Genomic DNA, 12,778 nt, shown 5'->3' on the forward strand with positions numbered 1-12,778 from the left:
TGGAATGAGGACAGATGTCTTAACACCATTTAGAAAGATACTCACTCTTAAAGAACTAATTTTTATGTCTGTGAAAGTCATCTTACCTGACTTCTTCACCAGCAAAATCAAAGACCTTGGTGATTTTAACTTTTTCTGTTTCTTTAGGTTTCTCTAGTTCTTCTGCTTTGACCAACAATTTACTTGAACTTGTCTCTTCACTCTCCTCTTCTCTCTTTAAAAAAGTAAAAAATATAATTAGTTTCATGTAAGGAAGAAAGCTGAAAGAAGTATCCAAACTGTATTTAAGGCTATTCTTCAACATTCCATCTTAAACAGCTAAAGATCTATTGGAAATTTACCTGATTACAAAGACTTATTTTTCCTACTACAGGGAATGCTTTGTTTTTCACTCAGTAGTTACTATCAAAAGGCATCTGATCTGATTTCTGTTTTAGGTTTCAAATCTGTTTGTTAAAAAATAACCAAAAACCTTTCCAGGAACTTAGCGTATTTCTGGAAGAACATTCATCTCGTTCACCTATCAAACTCACTTTAGTGTGCATGCTTGGGGGCACCTTTGTTTTTGGTCCAACATCATTGAGGAAGCTGGCCCATAATTCATCCTCCTTCTTTTTCCTTGCATCCTCTGTCCCAATGCCTTTTTCCTGCTCTTCAGCAGGGTCATCCTCCTCGCCGCTACTTCCTCCAGAGTCCTCATTGGAACCGTCCTCTTCCTCGTCTTCTAACAAGAGGCCACTTTGTTTTCTCTTCCTAAGCGCCAACAATCACACAGAAACAAAAGACAAGAGAGACAATGCACAATGATTTCAGTTATCCCCTCAATTCCAAACATGATACTGCAAACCGTAGAAAACTTTCAAATCTGGGACTACTGATTAACCTCACAGTGGGGGAAGTTGGGGAGGTAAACTATTGATAAAATTTTGTGGAAGTAAGAAAGAATTCAGTTCTTACGGATACACTCCCTTCCAAACAGAATGAAAATACAGTGCTTTACTTCTAAGCCAGGATCAGCTATTTTCACCAAGAAAACACCCAAAATCACCACATGGAATCAATCTGCCCAGAAAGAGTGTTTTTAAGAACATCAAAAAGCCAGATAATTTTTTTACTTCTTAAAGTCACTCCATTTGGAGAACACATCCTATTGAGGAGAGTTCCAAATTTATTCTAGAGTTTATTTCTAGAGTTCTCAGGGGAGGGAAAATCCATATACCTTCCCTCTTTCTAAAGACATGGAAAGCAAGAATACAGAAAAATTCAAAGATTAAAGAACCGGACCTGAGACAAGAGAAAATAGCTTCTTAAGCCATTCTGACTCAAGTCAATAATTTAATAACTAAAATTCTTTTTTTCCCCTTTTATAAACTACAATCTACTTTTTGCTTCAACATCCATGAAGACAGAACACCAATCAAAGAGAATAAAAGACTTCCATGGAAGTTTCCCTATGTGAGTACATCTGTCAGAATTTTCATAATTTTTGGAGGGAGTATAATTTAGTGCCAACTCCTATGGAAGGCCTAATCCAGGATTAAACATTCTACAGATCTGATTTACAGACATACATATAATACAAAGAATATTCACTTCAATCTTGTTTGTTGTTGTGCTAAGGCAAGTTGTAATCTAAATGTCTCTCATTGAAAAATATTTAAATAAAGTGAGGCTTACACATATACTGTAATTCTATGCTGTTACTGAAAACAGTAAGACACAGCTATGTAAAATGCCATGATAGCATCTCCAAGACGTGAAACAGGAAAGTGAGAAATGATCGGCAGAGTATGCTAGTATTTGTGGGTTTTTAAACAGAGTAGGATTTTTTAGCCTACTTGTTTCTGAGTGAGCATCTTCTTTCCTTTGTCCTAATAAAGCTGTTTCAAATGTAATGACAAAACAAAACAGAGTAGAAAACATACATATGTGAGTACATGCATTGAGATCTCTGGTAACACAGTTCTGAGGCAAAGCAATAAGGGCTAGGGGCAGCGGACACATTTTTGTAGTAAACGAATTTTTCATTCTAACCAGATGTACATATCATCTGTTAACTTTCTTTTTAAATCTCAAAAATTTTTTTAAAGCTTGCTAGAGACCAAGAATTTAATCCTTAAACGATATCAAATGTTTCTCTTAATGAGTAAAAGGCAAGAAATCCTACCAGTAAGAAATCAACAGATCAATCTCAATAGCCAGAATGGCTGTGACAAGAGCCCTGACTTCTACGGGCCTGGAGGGCAGCATCACCTGGCTGGAATGCTCTGAGCCTTTCTTTTTTTCCCTTTGGTTTTCTGTGTCTGCTCTTCACCATCCACTTCATCTTCCTTCACTAATTCATTTACATCATCTTCACTATACTCTCCACCTGAAATCACATAATAGGGTGGTCAGACAGATAGGAATAAAGGTTTTCACATCAAGATGAGACATTTTCATTAAGAATAAAGACTTCCACATCAAGGTATTTTCATTAAGAAAAAAATCCAGTATTTTCTCTATTCTTCACGTAACAAAAATATCATTTCCTTAAGGAAATCTGTCCCTAAGGACAAGACCGTTACCCTATTCTAGGCTTCCATCGAGTCCTACTTCCCTCCATAACTTATCCCACTTACAGGGAGTGTTTAAGATTTCAGCTATGCTCTACACACAAAGACATTAATTCCATTTGTATTTTTTTAAGTATTTCTTGAATGAATAAATACATGGAAACACCAATTATACTACAGTACTTTTCAAAGAACAAACTGATGGTCCCATGTCATCTTGGGTATCTTTCAAAAGTAATCAAAAGATATCTTGTCTTGTCAATTAAAGAGACTTAGAGAGAGGCCTGAGGACTTCCATTAGACATAGCAGAAAGAACACACACATCTATTTCCCACCTTCATACACCAACATGCAGAAATCCCCAACAAAAGAGGGTTGCCTGGATGCCTATTTTGATCACTCTCTGGGCACCAGTCAATAAATCCTGCCCAATGGAGATTCAACTAGCCTTTTTCTTTTTCACTTCATCTAAACTTATATTTGCATTGTATCATATATTGAAAAGCACATAAATCTAAAGTACAGTTCAATGAAATGCCAAATGAACACATGTGGAGAAGCAGGAACCAGGGCAAGAACAACATGAAAATCAGTATCCCAGAAGGCCTCTTATGTCTCCTTCCAGTAACAAGTCACCACACCCATCCTAAAGGTAACCACTATGCTGACGTCTAACACCACAGAATAGTTTTGCCTGTTTTTGAGCCTTAACCCGACCGAAGGATATCTATCTATCTATACATATATACTCTTGAGTCTGGCTTCTTTCACTTAATATTCTGTTTGAGAGAATCACTCATTTTGTTAGATGTACCTATAGTTTAATCATCATGCCTAAAAAGTATTTCATCATATGGCAATACCATTATTTATTCATTCTTTATTGATGGGCATTTAGGTTGTTTCCAGTTTGTGGGGGGGGTTATTACAAATTGTGCTTTTTGAATATTCCTATACAACCAGTGAACCAAGGATAACCAAACACTGAGGGAAGTGGCCAAATACTTGCTAATATTTGAAAGGCAAGACTGAAAACAAACAGAAAGGAATTCAGAGGAAACAGGGAAAAAACTATACTTTTTTTATAACTAGTATCCTCAAAAAGATAAAAAACCTTTACAATTATTATCCTCAGAGATAAGAAAAACCATGACATTCATAAAATATTACGATGACTAAAAATTTTTTGCATAAATCTAAATTTTTTAACTTTTGAACAATACAAATATGACAGCAGAGATTAATAAAAAAGAAAATACTGGGCCTCCCAGGTGGCGCAAGGGGTTAAGCACCGCACTATGGAGCAATCTGCAGCCTCTAGCATGAGTTAGATCCCTGGCCCACCAGAGAGAATCCCACATGGCGCAGCAGACCTCTCCTGTCTCACTCGCTGCTCCCCTCAGCAGTGTATTTCAGTCAGTCTGCCTGTTCTGCTCCCCACTGTCTCTGGTGAATCCTCTCACCTGTCCCCCGCGCCCCTCACCCCCGCGTCTCTGGCCTGTACCCCAGCTCTTGTATGCATAAATAAATCTTTAAAAAAAAAAATACTGAGACAGCACTAGTCACGTGAAACACTGAAGAGGAAGCATTTCAAGGCTGATGGAACAGTAAATATAAGGACTCTAAAATGGAAACAAGTTTGGTATCTCAGACACTAAGTGATAAGTGTTTCCTGAAGAGAGGAATGAATTCCAAGCTAAGAATTCACCAATGTAATTTTGCTTCCTTTTGATTTAAAATCAATATAGCAAAAGAACTTTAAAAGACATAAAACCACAAAAGTGGGCATCTAAATGCACTCTACTGTTATACTTGCAAAAAGCAATTCTGGAAGGACAAACAAAAAATAATGAAAATAGCTATCTATAAGGATGAGGGTGGAATAGGCAGTAATAGAAGTAAGAATTCTTTGTGTTTATCATTCTACAGAATTTTGAAAATCCCTTAAATCAAGATTTGCTTGAATAAACAAACGAACATAACTTCATACCCAAACAATAACATAAACCACAAAGAAAAGATTAATAGTTAGGGCTTTAGAAACAACCATACAGCCTTAGCAAGATTCATTCCTATGGCAAAAAAAGTTCTGTTCCTCGTAGTAACATCAATGTTGGTATTTTGAAATTATTTCCTTTATATCATAGGCTAAAGCAAGTACATAGTTATGTTAATCATACAGGGAATCCAGATATTCAGAATAAAAAAAATTCACACACAATCATAAAGTCAAAGAAATCAGGTGAAAACACAAATATTAAAACTGAATTTACAGTATAAATGAGTGAGGTATATATACATATGGAAGTGGAAAGTTGTACTCCAAAATTATAGCTATGTAAACAAGTAACAAATCCAAAAATCTGAGCAAGGGAAAAAAAAAAATCAACACGAACTCTAAGTATTTTCTAGATCTGTTCACTGAGATGGCACAGGAACAATGAATTCTAGTAGCAATTCACAGTTCAGGGCCCCCTGAAAACAAACAAACAAAAAACACCAGCCAATTTTAGATCTGAGAGAAAGCAAGCACAAAGTTAAAATGGGGCACCTTGCAATGCTTGAAAGTAAGGAAGTTATTTAAAAAAATGGGTCACATTAAAAGTATGTAAAATTCTGGGGCCTCCCGGGTGGCGCAGCGGTTGAGCGCTGGGTTGCGAAGCTGCCCGCGGCCTCTGCAGCGCCGGTTCGATCCCCGGCTGCTCCCCGGCCACCAGGGAGGATCCCACATGGCGCGCAGACCTCTCCTGCCGCCCGCTGCTCCCCTCAGCAGTGTACTTCAGTCCCTCTGCCTGCTCTGCTCCCCGAGGGTGGTCCCACATGGTGCGCAGACCTCTCCTGCCGCCCGCTGCTCCCCTCAGCAGTGTACTTCGGTCCTTCTGCCTTCTCTGCTCCCCGCTCTGGCTCTGGTGAATTCTCTCACCCTCCCGCGCTTCTGACTGTACCCAGTGCATGTATAAACAAAACAAACAAACAAACAAAATAAATAAATAAAACATGCCTCTATTTAAAAAAAAAAAAAAAAGTATGTAAAATTCTGTTTGAAAGAACTCATAGAGGCCAAAAGTGCTATCTTGAGCATAAAAAGGAATAACACAACTTAGGAGACTAAAACACATCACATTGATAAAAATCCGTGAACAATTTATTATATTAAAAAAAAAAAACAAAAAATAATTTGTACATTTTAGACTCCTTAATCTAACAGATAACTATTTTGAAAATTGGTAATTAAGAGAGATGAATTAAACATTTAACTTGCCCCAAATTGATGCAGGAAAGCTGTACTTTACAGAACATCAACCAGATAAGTGTTTAAGTGTGTAATTTCTACAAATTTAGAAAGACACTCCTTTTACCTCTAATGACGAAGTAATTAAGGCAAGGATTATCACGAAAAAATTTAAGTTTTATCCATTAAGTACACTGCATACAGAATTTTTTAAAAATATTTTTATTTGTTTTTTTTTTAATTTTTAAAATTTATTTATGCAAGCACTGGGCACATTCAGAAGTGTGGGAGAGTGAGAAGATTCACCAGAGCCAGAGTGAGTAGCAGAACAGACAGACTGATGAAATACACTGCTGAGGGGAGCAGTGGGCATGGCAGGAGAGGTCTGAGCGGCAAGAGGGACACTCGCTGGTGACAGGGGATTGAACCAGCATTGCAGAGGCTGCGGGCAGCTTCGCAGCCCAGTGCTCAACCGCTGCACCACCGGGGAGGCCCAGCATACAGAACATTTTCACACAGAATGCTTACACAACAGAGGCATCAGACTCATCATCCTGAGCCAAGTGTCAAAAGTGGGAATCACTGGTATTATGTGTCTTCTGACATTAAACATTTTGAAGCACATAAGTCACTAATAAAGTGCTCTAGCCAAAAATATTGCATTTGAATGCATAAAGTTTTAAATGTATCTTCCAATTTATAGAAAAAGTCAAGGGACAAAGGACCAACCTAAAACTCCCAGGAGGGCACAATTAGACAAATTCAGGTCCTCTCTTAAGCAAATCAATGTCATTACAGAAAGGGAAATTAGCTAGATTAATACAGATTTAAGGGATGGGACATCTAGTTATGTGTTATCTTGAACTCAATTATGATTTGGACAAACAAGCAATAGCCATTTTGGGATCAACTTTTCATAGTAAGTTTTTTTTGGTCATAATAATGAGCAAACAGTTCGGAGAAGGAGCTACACATAGTTTTCAAAAATATGCTCATCTCATTAATAGGAGATAAGCAAATTTTAAATTACATAAATGAACAAAGCCAAAAAGACTATTATAAAAAAAAGTAATAAATGTGGTGTCTATCTAGACAACTAAGCACAAAATAAACAAATCTCTAAAGTCAGAACTTCCAATCACCTTTTTAGTTCCCCATGCTTAAATGCGAGCCAAACAATTACTAATTGCTGAAAATCTGAGAAATCATCTAACATAATAAAGCCAAAAACAAATACATGGTGAAAACTATTTACCTTGGAGGAAACAGTTACCTCATCTTAAGAAGCTAGCATTAGCAGATACTAAAATGAGAAATTAAAAGAAAACTACAAACCAACATCCTTGTAAACACAAATGCAAAAATTTTTGACAAAATAGGAACCAAAAGCAATATATAAAAATATCAAAACCAAGTGAGGTTTTTTTTTTTTTAAGATTTATTTATGCATTCAGTACTGGGGTGCAAGCCAGACATGTGGGGTGGGGGAAAGGTGGTGAAAGGACCCACCAGAGAGAGTGGGGAGCAGAGCAGGTAAATCTACTGCAATACACTGCTGAGGGAAGGAGCAGGTGAGACAGGAGAGGTCTGCTGAGCCATGTGGGTCAGCTCCCTGGCCAGAGATCGAACTTCAACTCCAACTCATGCTGCAGTGGCTGGCGAAAGCTTGATAGCTCTGCCTTAATCTGTGCGCCACCAGGAAGGCCCAAAATCAAGTGAGTTTTATGTGAGAAATAAAAGGCTGTTGAAACTTTTAAAATCAATCACTCTAATTCACCACATTAACAAAAAACAAAAAAAAAAACCACTTAATCATTAGAAAGACAAGTAACATTTGACAAAATTCACCTCTCAGCAAATTAGTAATAGAGGTAAATTCTTTAACCTGATGATAGGCATCTGGTAAGGGGCAGGATATGAAAACTGCCAGGATCAAATCCCAGCTCAACCTCAGACTACCTGAATGACACTGAGTGTCTTACTTTCTTCTTCTTAAGATGGAGAGCACAATAGCACAGACATGGTAGCATTACGTGATTTAGTAATGAGTTAGTTAAAATACACATATACAAGCGTCTGTGAAAAAGCTATAGCTAACACTGTATTAAAAAGTGAAACACTGATGCTTTCCCCTTACAATCGGGAATAAGACAAGGATGATGGCGAAAGTCACATCAGAAATTCCACTCCTAGGTATTTACCCAAAGGACACAGAAACATCAATTCCAAAGAGCACCTGCACCCCTATGTTTATAGCAGCACTGTTTACAATAGCTAAGCTTTGGAAACAACCCAAATGCCCAAAAATAGATGACTGGATCAAGAAGATGTGGTACATATACACCATGGAATATTACTCAGCATTCAAAAAAGATAAACACATGCAATTTGCAGCAACATGGATGGCGCTGGAAGGGATCATGCTCAGCGAAATAAGCCAAAAAGAAAAAGAAAAATACCGGATGGTCTCACTCATAGCAGGAATCTAGAAACTTAAATAAGGGACCAGGAAAATGAATAACTATAAGAAAGTGAAAATCAGAATCAACAAAAAACTATGAAACAGAGACACTTTTTGGGGGGTGGGGGGCGGGAGGGGAGGGATTGGGATCAGAATGGGGGGTTGCAATTGTATGGGGAATATAAAAAAAAATTTATTATTTAAAAAAAAAAAGAAATGGAGCTATAATTACATAAAAAAAATAAAATATTGTATTATGCTTTGTAAAAAAAAAAGAAATGGAGCTATAATTACATAAAAAAATAAAATATTGTATTATGCTTTGTAAAAAAAAAAAAAAAAAAGAAATAAGGCAATCCAAAGAAATAAAAGGTATACCTATTGAAAAGGAAGAAATCAAATGGTTTCTATTCAAACAAGATTATCTGTTTTTTTTCCTTGGGGGAGGGCGTGCTTCCTTAGAGCTGTTAATTTTGGTGACTCTCAGCATTTGTCAAAACTTACAGAGCACTGAAATTTACTGTTAAGTTTAAAACTAACCTTAAAGTACTGTTAATTTCTTAGCAATCACATACTGCACTTATGAAACAATAAAATGTTGCTATAAAAGGATATCCTCAAGGAACAAAAAGCTATTCAAAATCAAAACTATAAAAGGAAAAAAGTCAATATAGGAATTAAAAGATAAAATATTGAAAACTCTACTGCCAAGGTTTCCACTTTCTGTCTTTGGCAGTCAAGATGGAATGCGGGAATAGGAGAAAAAACAAGGAATTGTTATAATTCAAAAACAATCTTGCAAACAGTACAGAGAACTTTTGCTCCAGAGTCAAATCTAAAATTTGAATTAAAAGAAAATATTGAAAACTTGCCATATACTGGGAAAAAGCCAAAGGATTAGAAAACAGGAGAGAATAAAAGTAAGATTCCAGTCTAGGTCTAACATAAAGTTCAATATATAAATGATGAATTCAGAATAAAACAAAGAAAATGGAAGGAAGAAAATGTCCTAAAATAAATAACTCCCAGGAGGTCCAGCACAACGGATGAAAACATTCTTACCAAAGTAAATTATTGTGAAATATCAGAAAACATCAGGAACAAAGATTCTATCATTTTATATAAATGAGGAGAAACCAACAACAAAACAGGCTTAACAGAACATGACAAACTAGATAGTAACAAAAATCTTTAAATTCTGATTTAAACTACTATCTATGCCAAATTATCAATCATGCCTGAGGCTCTCAATTATTTTCAGACAAACTCTCAAAAAAAGTTTCTACCATGCATCCTTCTTCAGGAAATGTGAAGACTTATTTTACTTTCATTTGGGTGGAACCCACCAAAAAAGACAAGGAACCCAAAAAAGAGGGAGTCCAAGAGAGAAGGGAGATACAGGAAACACCCACAGTGGTGAGAAGGACAGAAAATCCAGATTTAAAAGGGTTGTAAAGCCAAGCCAAATCGGAAGAGGTCAGAAGACAAATGGACTTCAAGATAAAGAACCCTACCTAAAAAAACTAAGGATCTTGGAAGATGGTTTCAGACAATGCTTAGCTTAGGTTCAAATTAGACAAGTAAAAAGAAAATAGCCATTGTAACTCCAGGGAAAATAAGTGGTGCAGGAAAAGCAACCACAGTATGTACCAAATGGTCCCCCTGTGAGCAGAGGCCGGCACAGTTCCAGGTAAACCCTCAATGAATACTGAGCTAAGCAAAATTGGTCACAGGAACCCTAACAGGCAGGAGAGTGTGGAATGGCCTACAGGAGGGTGTTAGGAATTAGGGGTGAATTGAATGGGGTAAAGCAGGAGACAAGACAGGCATGGGTTGAGTCAACACTGGAAATACTAAATTGAGAAAGTGAAAAGCAGTTTCTTCTGGGAAGATGGAAGAAGGATGGAAGGTGATGGGAAGCACTCTTTCTTTTCTTCCAAACTAAGCCTTTTAGCTAGAGTGGACAATTTCTGGCACGTGCATGCATGACGTCGATGAAAATCCCAAGTGGCTTTCCAGTGACCACGATCAAGCCAGTCGGGCAGTTCTGGTGCGTCCTAGCGGCACTTCACTAGCAGTGAGACAGGTGAGGAGGCAGAAACGAATTTTCCACAGGCTCAGAGAAAACCCATGGATTGCTTCGCCCAATAAAGAGAAGAGAAAGAGAAGATAAAGAAAAGGAAAAGGATGACTCCCAGCTTTGGGTGTTGCTGTTTGTTTTCGCCCTGAGCGACCTCAGGTGCGTGTGGGGAAGGCGCTGGGTGGCAGAAAGGGTAGGTTTGGGCCACGAGCTTGATGGCTTCAGATGCCTGTGCTAAAACACAAAACAAAACCGTCTGCAGAAACAAACTGCAGAGAGGCAAAGTGCACCATCCTGAGGTGAACTTTCTGGGCCCCGGCGAGGGCAGAGCGCGGGGCGCATCCACGTCGGGTGTGGCGCTGGCGAGCGAGCCCCCCGGGCCGGAGGGCCGACGAGAGCGTCCACGCCCGCTCGCGCTTCTCGCGGGCTCGGCCGTCGGTGGGGTCCGGCGACGACGCTGCAGCCGGCCGCGGCCCCCCGGGCTCCGCGGGGTTCCCGTGCGCTCCCGCGCTGCGGCCAAGGGCGCGGCCGACGCCAGCCCACAGGGGGCCGTCGGGCGAATCCCCCCGCGCCCCCGCGCCGGCCGGGGGGCGAGGCGGCGCAGCACGAGGGCCGAGGGTGCCGGGCCTGGCCGGCGGGGACTCGCGAGACCCGGCCGCGGGCTCCCCGGGTCCCCGGTCCACGCACGCCCGGCCGAGCGCGCCTCACGTGAGGCGCGGGGCGGGGCAAGCGGCCTCTCGCCTCAGGCCGAGTCGCTCACCCGACGGCACGTAGTCCTCATCCTCCTCCGAGGTAGAGAAGTCTTCGGAATCGAATTCCTCCATGTCGCCGCCCCGCGCGGTGGGCCGAGCCACAGGACCGCAGCAGCTGCCGGCAACGGCCGAGCACTAGGGAGACACCATAGAGTTATGGTGCTGGGGGCGGCGGCGCCAGCCGGGGCGACCCCTAGAGCGTGTGCACATGCGCAGAGAGTTCTACGTGTGGCAACGCGACATGTCCGGGCCAAGGCCTGGGGCCTGACGCCGCGGCGGCGGCGGTTGACGGAGCACGGGCCGTGTGCGGGAGCGGTGCATGCTGGGGCTTGTAGTCCGCTGGAGCGCTGCCCCAGGGCTACGGCTTAGGAAAGTTGCTTAAACAGAATGACATGTCCGTGGGGATACAGCAGGCCCTCATTATTCACGGGCTAGTGTTTTCGAATCCGCTCGTTTGCTAAAAGGTATTTTTGTCGCCCTCTAATCAATAATCGCGTGTTTGCTGGGGTTATTCACGGTCGTGTGCAGAGGGTGAACATTTTGAGACCCCAGCTGGTGTGTGGACCAGCTGAGGTTGAACAAGGCGGGCTGTTCAGCGCTCCAACTGTCAGTAAGTGTCTTTTTTGTAGTCTATCTAGTGCCACGCTTTTGGGGCACTACTACTTTTTGTTGGTATTTTCACTGTTTAAAATGACCCTGCAGGGCCTCCCTGGTGGTGCAAGGGGTTAAGCACCGCACTATGAAGCAATCCGCAGCCACTGCAGCAGGAGGTCTATCCCCGGTTGGCCAGAGAGCTACCCACATGGTGCGGCAGACCCCTCCTGTCGCACCTGCTGCTCACCTCAGCAGTGTATTTCGTCAGTCAGCCTATTCTGCTCCCCACTCTGTCTCTGGTGAATCCTCTCACCCCCTCCATCTCTGGCCTGTACCCCAGTTCTTGTATGCATAAATAAATCTTTAATAAAATAAAACAAAATGACCCCGCAGCACGGTGAAGGGCTGGCTGGTGGTCGTAAGTGCAAGAAGGCTGTGATAGATGTGCTTTATGGCGAAGACCGGCGTGTTAGATAAGCTTTGGTCAGGCGTGAGTTGTACTGCTGTTGGCCGTGAGTTCAACGTTAACGAATCAACCATCCATCCGGTACATCATGAAAAAGGAAAGATACTCGCTGATCTGTTCTTGAGGCTGCTCCCGGAGTGCCAGAGCAACGTCTATCGTGTGTGAGGAAACTATGGAAAAGCGCCTAAATCTGTGGATTCATGAGATGACGACCGATAAAAAGGCCTGATGGACGGCGTCGTTGTGAGGCTGAAAGCCGAAGAAATTTACAGTCACGTTTCCCAGGGTCAGAAAAATGTTAAAAACTCCTCGGCTAGTGCTGGCTGGCATGTGCTGGTTGGCACGTTTCAAAAGGCGATGTGGCATGAAAAATGTTAAACTTGCAAATGAGGCAAGTTCTGCAGATCAGAAGGCTGCGAAAGAATTTAAAAGACATTTGCTAAGTGTTATACAGGAAAAGGGATACGGGGAAGGGCAGGTTTTCAGTGCTGGTGAGACAGGGTTATTTCACAAGGATGCTGGTAAACGAACCTACATAACGCAAATGGCCTCCAACGCCTCCGTCATGCCAAGAATATGCAACCTTGCTATTGTGCACCAATGCCAAGGGCGGCTTTAAGTGCAAACCACTAATGGT

The 12,778-nt window shown here is 41.1% G+C and overlaps 1 protein-coding gene across 1 annotated transcript in view; it reads right to left on the reverse strand.

The window, feature by feature from the left end:
* CFDP1 (craniofacial development protein 1) overlaps nt 1-11,293 on the reverse strand; it is a 103,298-nt gene extending 92,005 nt beyond the window's left edge. Inside the window, exons 1-4 of the mRNA XM_037516162.2 lie at nt 11,090-11,293; nt 2,254-2,371; nt 534-753; nt 87-214 (exon numbers count right to left, since the gene is read on the reverse strand). Coding sequence (XP_037372059.1) covers nt 87-214; nt 534-753; nt 2,254-2,371; nt 11,090-11,153 — 530 coding nt within the window. The 5' untranslated portion in view covers nt 11,154-11,293. The remainder of the gene's footprint in view (nt 1-86; nt 215-533; nt 754-2,253; nt 2,372-11,089) is intronic.
* Between the last annotated feature and the right edge of the window lie 1,485 nt (nt 11,294-12,778).

This window comes from Talpa occidentalis, unplaced genomic scaffold (assembly GCF_014898055.3).
Source record: "Talpa occidentalis isolate TD23 unplaced genomic scaffold, MPIMG_talOcc4v2.1 talOcc4.17, whole genome shotgun sequence".
Lineage (NCBI taxonomy): Eukaryota > Metazoa > Chordata > Mammalia > Eulipotyphla > Talpidae > Talpa > Talpa occidentalis.